This window comes from Diospyros lotus, chromosome 4 (genome assembly GCF_014633365.1).
Source record: "Diospyros lotus cultivar Yz01 chromosome 4, ASM1463336v1, whole genome shotgun sequence".
NCBI lineage: Eukaryota > Viridiplantae > Streptophyta > Magnoliopsida > Ericales > Ebenaceae > Diospyros > Diospyros lotus.
In genome coordinates this window covers 26,303,371-26,311,930 of record NC_068341.1, presented here as the reverse complement: position 1 = coordinate 26,311,930, position 8,560 = coordinate 26,303,371, and the positions used below count along the sequence as shown (strand labels likewise).

General features: G+C 47.9%; 1 protein-coding gene across 1 annotated transcript; it reads left to right on the top strand.

Moving 5' to 3' along the window:
- Positions 1–467: 467 nt before the first annotated feature.
- Positions 468–3,415, top strand: LOC127799741 (uncharacterized). The gene is made up of 4 exons (XM_052333967.1): positions 468–2,413; positions 2,582–2,915; positions 3,024–3,114; positions 3,252–3,415. Exons 1-4 carry the CDS (start codon positions 468–470, stop codon positions 3,413–3,415), a joined length of 2,535 nt encoding a protein of 844 aa, XP_052189927.1.
- Positions 3,416–8,560: the final 5,145 nt, after the last annotated feature.

The window sequence follows — 8,560 nt, the reverse complement described above, 5'->3', positions numbered from 1 at the left end:
GCGCGATCAGAAGTTCGGCCGGTCAAGCAGAAGAAAAGACACGTCGCCCCAGAAAGACTGAGACATATGGAGGAAGAAGTGGACAAGCTTCTGGAAACAGGATTTATCAGGGAGGTTCAATACCCTGAATGGCTGGCAAACGTTGTAATGGTACCAAAGGCCAACGAAAAATGGCGGATGTGCATTGACTTTACCAATTTGAACAAGGCCTGCCCTAAAGATTCCTACCCGCTGCCCCGAATAGACAGGCTGGTTGACATCACCTCCGGGTATGATGTATTGAGCTTCTTGGATGCGTTCTCAAGTTACCACCAGATCAGCATGTACCCGCCTGACGCGGAGAAAATGGCTTTTATAACAGAAAAAGGGACGTACTGTTACCAGGTAATGCCCTTCAGCTTAAAGAATGCGGGGGCCACATATCAGAGGATGGTCAACAAAATGTTCAAAGAATTATTAGGGGGGTGATGGAGGCATACGTGGATGACATGATAGTGAAGAGCAGGCAAGGTGAGTCTCATTCCAGTCAACTTGAGAAAGTCTTCGCGATATTTAGAAAGAATAACATGCGCCTGAACTCGGATAAATGTACGTTCGGAGTAAAGTCTGGAAAATTTCTTGGATATATGATCACTCATAGAGGGATAGAGGCCAACCCTGAAAAATTGCAAGCGGTAATTGACATGCAGCCCCCATCATCTGTAAAAGAAGTTCAGAGATTGAACGGTCGATTGACGGCCTTGGGCAGATTTCTCTCCAAGCAAGCTGAGCGCAGCCTCCCTTTCTGCAAAGCTTTAAAGGGAGGCAAGAGTTTTCAGTGGACTCCTGAGTGCGAGAAAGCTTTCCAAGAGTTGAAAGCATATCTAAAGGAGATTCCTCTATTGACACGGCCGAAAGTCGGAGAAAAATTATGCCTGTACCTTGGGATCAGCCATCAGGCGGTGAGTTCCGTTCTTGTCAGACAACTCGGCCAGATTGACAGCCCGGTATATTACGCAAGCAAAGTGTTACAGGGGGCTGAGGCACGGTATCCCCACCCTGAAAGGGTGGCTTTGGCCTTGGTAATGGCAACAAGAAAATTGAGACCCTACTTTCAAGCCCACGCTGTAACAGTATTGACAGATCAACCGTTAAGACAGATTCTACAGAGGCCAGAGTGTTCAGGAAGACTAACTAAGTGGGCAGTTGAGCTCAGCGAATACGATATCAGCTTCGAGCCTAGGAAGGCAATAAAAGGGCAAGCGTTGGTAGACTTTATAGTGGAGTGCACTCACTCACCTGCGGTAGAAAAAGCTTGCTCGGAAGCATGGATGTTGTTTGTGGACGGGGCATCTAACGCCAAAGGAAGCGGGGCGGGGGTTGTATTAATCTCCCCTGAAAAAGAGATGTTAGAGTACTCCCTACGCTTCATCTTCCCTAGCTCGAACAATACAGCAGAATATGAAGCATTGTTAGCTGGAATGAAGTTGGCAGAAAAATTGGAGGTGAAAAACTTGACGGCCCATAGCGACTCGCAATTAGTGGTACAACAGTTCCAAGGCACTTTTGAAGTAAGGGAACCACTATTGGCCCGTTATTTACAGAAGGTGAAGGAGCTCTCTCCTAGATTCGAATGCTTTGAACTCATACAGATCAATAGGTCTCTTAACCAGCACGCTGACGCACTGTCCAAATTGGCCTCCGCTCGAGACCCCTCCAGACGATTGATTCACATGGAGGTCCTACAACGATCGAGTGTGGAAACAAGTGAAGAAGGTGTTCATTGCATTGATATAGTTGACGATTGGAGAACGCCGATACTGAAATATCTGCTTAACCAGGAGCTTCCAGCAGCGCCCTCGGAAGCAAGAAAGTTGAAGACCAAGGCAGCCCGCTTTATAGTCATCGGCCAAGAGCTGTATAAGAGAGGGTATTCAGTACCGTTACTCAAGTGCTTGGGGACACGGGAGGCAGATCAGGCCCTGGAAGAAGTTCACGAGGGAGACTGCGGTGAGCATCTTGGTGCCAGAGCGTTGGCTGGTAAAGTCCTACGAGCAGGTTTCTTTTGGCCCACCCTAAAACAAGACGCAGCCCAGAAAGTGCGGACATGTGATAAATGCCAAAAGCACGGCCCTCTAACAGTACGGCCCCCGTCATCTATCCAACCGATATTTCAGCCGTTGTCGTTTGCACAATGGGGGCTAGACATCTTGGGCCCATTCCCTATGGTGTCAGCACAAAGGAAATTCTTGTTGGTGGCCACGGATTACTTCACAAAGTGGGTTGAAGCTGAACCGTTAGCAACAATAACTGAGAAAAAGGTAGAGGGGATGATATGGAAGGACATAATTTGCCGCTTCGGAAAACCCCGTATTCTCAACACGGATCATGGAACGCAGTTTGATTCTGAAGCCTTTAGGACCTTTTGTAAAAGGTGGGGGATCAGTTTAAGGATGGCATCCGTGGCCTACCCACAGGCCAACGGATAGGCAGAGGCAAGCAATAAAACTATTCTCCATGGGTTGAAGACTCGACTAGAACGAGCTAAAGGCAGATGGGCCGATGAACTCTTTAGTGTTTTGTGGGCTAACCGCACCACCAGTCGCGTATCTACGGGGGAGACACCATTCAATTTGGTATATGGGACGGATGCCTTTATTCCAGTGGAAATAGACCTTGCCTCGCCTCGAGTTGTGGCTTTCAATGAAGAGAGAAATCCAGACAGTTTAAGGGAAAGCCTGGACCTGATAGATGAGTTGAGAGAGAAGGCAGTTGTGCAGTTAGTAGCATACCAGAGAAGAATCGCTAGCTATTATAATGCAAAAGTCCGACCTCGAATGTTCCAAGAAGGGGATTTGGTGCTCAGGAAAACGGTGATTACAACTGCCCACCGGGAGGAAGGAAAGCTCAGACCGAATTGGGAAAGGCCCTACAAGGTACAAAGAATTCTGGGGCCCAACACTTGTGTGCTACAGACGTTGTAAGGAGAGATGATGAGCAAGACCTGGAATACTATGCACCTCAAGAGATACTTTACTGCCCAGACAATCGAGAACAGCGATAGAAGATTCGAGGCTGAAGACATGGAGATGCGTTCGTTGCAAGGGGCGCTACCTGGCTCCCCTAAGAACCGAAGTTCCTTTTAATTTTCTTATGTAACAGTTCCCCTATAAATAAAAGAATATCCCTATGTATTCCCATGGAGTAGGCAAAACTATAAACCGAACCACGTAAGATCTCTTATGTCTTTAGCATCTGAATGTATGGTACAGGTACGACGCCCCCAGCAAAGGTCCCAAACGAGGTCAGGGTAACACGGGGAAAATCAGGTGCACATGACCACATGCCGGGCCAGGGTCCACAGATGATCCAACGCTTGTACCCACAAACTCACCCAGATCACTTGACTGAGTCTGGTGCTATGCATCTAAGCTAGACCCGACTCCTCAGACGATCTGGCGCCTAGGTCTCCCGGTAAAGTTTGGACACCTGGAAGGAACCCCAAACCGGATTGGTTATTGGCCCTAGATACGCTAAAGGTAGGCTGACTCTCTCGCTGGGACAGAAGATGGTAAGACGATTGTAAGATGGAATAAAGGACACCCATGCCACGCAAAACCCAAGTCAGCCGATAAATATGAGGCGCCTGTGACCCCAGGCCGGATCGGGATTAATAGGGGCCGATGTCAATGCTCGCAGACTCACCTAGATCTCTTGACTGAGTCCGGTGCTACACATCTAAGCTACACCCGACTCCTCAGACGATCTGGCACCTAGGTCTCCCGGCAAAACTCGATCACCTGGGAAGAATCCCTAACCAAGCCACTGGCCAAACCTAGCCCCCCGAAAACATACAAGACCATAGAGTGGTGGTCATAGGGGTAAAAGAACCGATGTCAATGCTCGTAGACTCACCTAGATCTCTCGACTAAGTCTAGTGCTATGCATCTAAGCGAGACCCGACTCCTCAGACGATCTGGCGCCTAGGTCTCCCAGCAAAACTCGATCACCTGGAAAAAATCCTTAACCAAGCTACTAACTAATCCAGCCCCCAGTCTGTATCAAAATAGAAAGCTCAAGGACTGTTGAAAGAATCTCATAAACGCGTCAAAGGGGTGAAGCCTAACTCGGATCTCCTAGAGTCGAAAGGCCTTAAAAACAAAACGAACTAGATTTCCAATCAAAGCTCGAAAAAGTATGAGTGCGCGAGTCATGTAACCAACAAGCAAGTAAAAATAGTACAATCGGATTGTATAATGTTGAAAATAAGACAAGTACAGGCGACATGTTAAAGCGACTCCCAATATTTACGTTCACCCAAAACTGACAAAATAAGGCGCGACGGCAAAAAGTAGGGACTCAGAAATTCTAAGAAGAATGCCTTGAGAAAAAGCCAGCATTCGTTACAGGGCCTACACTAATCTTCAGCTGGAGGGCGACCCGCATGGCCCGAACCTTCTCCTGAGAGCAAATGCGGGGAAGCATCAGCAGCAGTGTCTAGCCCCGGTTCTCTCTCGATCATTTGGGCGGTGTTACACAAACTAACACCTACTTCACCCTCCTCGAACTCCAAGATGTAAGGACTCCATGGACCCTGCAAGTTGCTGAGGTCGTCCTCTAGCGCCTATCTTATACATTCTTCAAGTCCTAAATCGTCCGGCTCGTACTTCCTCCAGTCGAGAGGGGTGCCAGCAGACATAGCATTGTCAAAAGTTGCCTCCGAGAAGGAATCCCCCGGGCGCCTGGTCTCAATGAAGTTGCGACAGAGATAAAAGCCAAACTTCGAGAAGCAGCTGGCATAACTATCCTTGCGACGAAAGCAATCCCTCAAAAGACGGTACTGCTTCACGGCATCCCTTGTCGCTTCGTCGATCTCTCGTTGCCTATTCTCGCGCATTCTTTCTACCTCTACTCGAGCATGGGCAGCCCGTTCCTCTGCGCAGGCCAAGTCCCCTTTCAGACAAGACACCTCCCCTTGGGCCTCCTCTAGAAAAGACAACTTCTCTTCGTATGCCTGGTTACGAGCCTCTAAAGCCTCTTCCCATTTACAAGCATTATCTTCAGCTGCCTGGCGACTTATAGAGAGGTCATGAAGTCGGGCCTCAAGGTTGGTCTTATCTGACTCCAGATGGCGGATCGTCATGTTTAGGACATGTTCGTCCTCTTTCCACTGGAAGGATTTATGTGTCCAGTCGTAAATTTGTGCCTCCTGGCGAGCCAGTCGATCACGATTCATAGCATTGGTCACCACGGCACCTTGAGCACCCTGCGAGAAAGGGCATGAGAGGATAATGAGAGACGTATAAAAAGATAAGTCAAAAAAGACAAATACGAAAAGGTAAGGAAGCATACAATCGCAAGATAGCGTTCAAACTCATCCATGTCCTGGGGAGAATTGCGAAAGTATCAATTTTCATCGCGAGGAAGGATGGAAGAATAGAGTAGGCGAGCCCCAACACCGGGCATATCAATAGTATCCGTATCCAAAACCCCAGGTTGCATGTCGAGTCGCTCCCCGCAAACCCAATAATTGGCATCCAATTGTATCACCCCTTAGTGAGTGTCAGGTGGCACGGGGAAGATTGGGGCCAATCCTCTCGATGTTGACCCCTTCTCCATGTGCAAGGTCCGACGATCGCCACATTGGGGATTGATCACGACGATACAAACCTCGACCACTTGCATGGACTGCATCGACGGCGGCTTGGTCAAATCGAGAAGTAACCTCGCCCTCAGGACCCGCTTCATCCCTAGCCGGCTCACGCCCATGGTGAAGAGCCCCACTCATGGCCGCAGACACATCCATCTTGAGCGGAGAAAAGGTAGGAACGCCAGGAGTAAGCTCTGCTGGCGAATCGTGGACTGGAGGGTCATCGGCAAGTTGAAACGTTGCAAAGTCCGCCTCTGCTTCTTAGCGGCAGCTCCTCTTCCTCCTTCGATGCCGGTGGCGCTGGGGAGCCCAGGTCTGCCCTACCCCCTTGTTTTATTCGGCGATGTGAGTGTCAAGAACAGGGGTCCCATCTTGAGGATCGAATCATGGAGGAGCTTCAGCCTGAGTTGCCCTAGGAGCGACCCGTTGATTAGCAAATCTCATTAAGTGGTGTATGGCTGAATGAAAAAAAAAAAAAAAAAAAAAAAGAGGTCAGAAACCCTGAAGTGACTTGAAGGCAAAGCTTAAAACAAGGAAAATAGAAAAATAGCTAGGGGGTCCGCATCCTCAAGAGAAGGTTGTTCCTCGAGAGGAGCGTCCCCCCCTCCCGCCGTGGTGACAGGTGGCAGATTAACTAGAGTGCTTGAGCACAGGGCCCTGGGCACCCTGCAATGAGAAGGTTCGCCACACTCTGGAATCCAACCCACCCTTATTAATCTGTCCACAGTCAAGAGGCCAAGAAGATGTTTAGGACCACCTCGAGTAATAACGCGACGGCTATCCTCATATCTCTCCCTAAGCTCAGAAAGGGGCGCACTTAATATAGGTTTTCCCACTCTCTCAGGATCGGTGCGCCATTCGCGAGGAGCATTCCACACCCCGTTCGGAGGTTGAACCAAGAACCACCGAGTATCAAATAAAGCTTTTCGAGAAGGGGACTCAAAAAAGAGAGGCTCACCTCGGATCCGCTGCAGGGTGTACATGTGAAAGCACTCCTTGACTAGGCGTAAAAGGAAAAGGCAATAGAGGAAGTTGACGGTAGGGTCTATGTCGTTCTCACAACAGATGATGAAGAAACTAACTAATTGAGCCCAACCGTTGGGATGTAGTTGGCCGGGGGCAAGCCCACTAAGACGAAGAAACTTAAGACCAAAATTATGGAGAGGAAGATGAAAACCTAAGCGAAAGCTAGCCTCATGGACACTCACCCACCCTGCTTCTACGTCCACCGCGCAGTTTTCTTCAGGGCGAGGAAGCCGAGTGCGATACTCCCTAGGAATATTATAATTTTTATGCATAAGGGCCACATCATTTTCATTCATACGAGAGCATTTACCCTTTAAAAAGAAGTGCTCGGCTCCACGGGAATCGACCTCATGATAATAAATTTTTCCACTAGCCATAGTAAGAAGAATCAGAATCAAAAAAAGCGATGGAAAAAGGAGACCATGCGAAAAATGGGTATGTGCTTCGGAAGGATAACGCGCTTCGGAAGTATTTTCCTTCAGAAGGCAATTATTCGTTTGGTCCGGAATTGGTTTTCTTTGGAAGGTCAATCAAAGGCTTAGAAAGATAAACACTAGATTTGGATTAGCTTCGGAAGCTTTTAAAACTACGGGACGTGTACGGAACGGTTACCTAGCGTTCGAATTCGTTCAGAAATGGGGCCTTCGGAAAGATGTGCAGTGACTACTCTTCGGAAGATATTTTCTTCGGAAGGAAATGTGGAGATAGAGAGAAGACCCCTTTTTTGAACTAGTGTGACTGTGTCGAAGTGCCGAAATGGTGGGGCCTATCTATTTATACCCAGCTGGCGGAAACTCAATCGACCTTTTTCAGAAGAAATCTTCCAAAGCGCGCCTTCGAAAATCCAGCATGCGATCCTTGGTGCGGTCAATGTAGAAAATACTCTTAATTATGTAGATACAAAATAAAGAGTGGAGTACAATTGTGGTGCCCCAATAATCGGAAGCAAGTGAAGCATGAAGTGAATCTAAGCTTCGGAAACAGGGTTCGGAAGCAAGCTGCGGAAGAGCACTTCGAAAGTGGGCTTCGGAAGAAGGCTTCGGCATCGATCTTCGGAAAGTGACATTTTGAACTGCAAGTTTAAAAGTGTTCTTCGGAAGCCATCTTCTGAACTATCAGGTACGGTGAATTATTGACTTCTATATAAGGCCAAGCTTATCAAGCCAAAAGGATCTTTTTCTTTTTCTCGAACATTGGTATTTTCTCTAACTTCTCACCTTCCGAAGATCTTAGTTTTCTCACCTTGCTTAAGTGCCCCTTCCGTACTGACTTAAGCTTCAGAGGGTCTTCGTGGGAAAAATCCCACAAGCCTTCTAACTACTCTCTTACAGAAGATTACCTTCGGAAGATCTCATTCGGCAGATTACTCCAGTAACCATGTTTGTTGGCGAATTTTCAGAAGACAGTAAACAGCATAACCTTCGGAAGTCCTAATCGTGCTCTTCGGAAGCTCTCACTTGACACAGATCGGAAGCACCGTCCTATACTTCGGAAGACATCTTTGTCCCTTCGGAAGGGTTAGCTTCAGAAGACGTGGCTTCGGAAGTGACAGTAAAATCGTTACTGGTTCCAATCTCGGGTTCAACGGCATTCACGCACGCTCCACCCATAAAAGTTTTTAATTGTTGTATTTTGGTAACAACAAATAGTTAGTTGACTATTCACGAGTAACACCCGTAAGTGGGAGTGGGGCGTTACAGAGAGAGATAGAGAGCCTTTTCTTCTAGAAGCAGCCTCCCTTTTGGACCCTTTTGCCTTACCTTTTATACCCAATATATCTTGGATCCTTTTGCCCCTCAAGCTTAGCCTATTTACCCCTTTTCCATTAGCTTGGTTCCTTAGCCTATTTTCTCATGAATTCTTCTTGGGAAATGCGTCCCAACTTGGGACCACTTCTAGAGTCCT

Excerpts from the sequence above, each read along its gene's own strand:
- LOC127799741 (XM_052333967.1), top strand. The coding sequence starts at position 468 with ATGGAGGCATACGTGGATGACATGATAGTGAAGAGCAGGCAAGGTGAG. Across the intron at positions 2,414-2,581 it reads TTTAGGACCTTTTGTAAAAG|TCGCGTATCTACGGGGGAGA; the intron begins GTGGGGGATCAG and ends CCGCACCACCAG. Across the intron at positions 2,916-3,023 it reads ATTGGGAAAGGCCCTACAAG|ACAATCGAGAACAGCGATAG; the intron begins GTACAAAGAATT and ends TTTACTGCCCAG.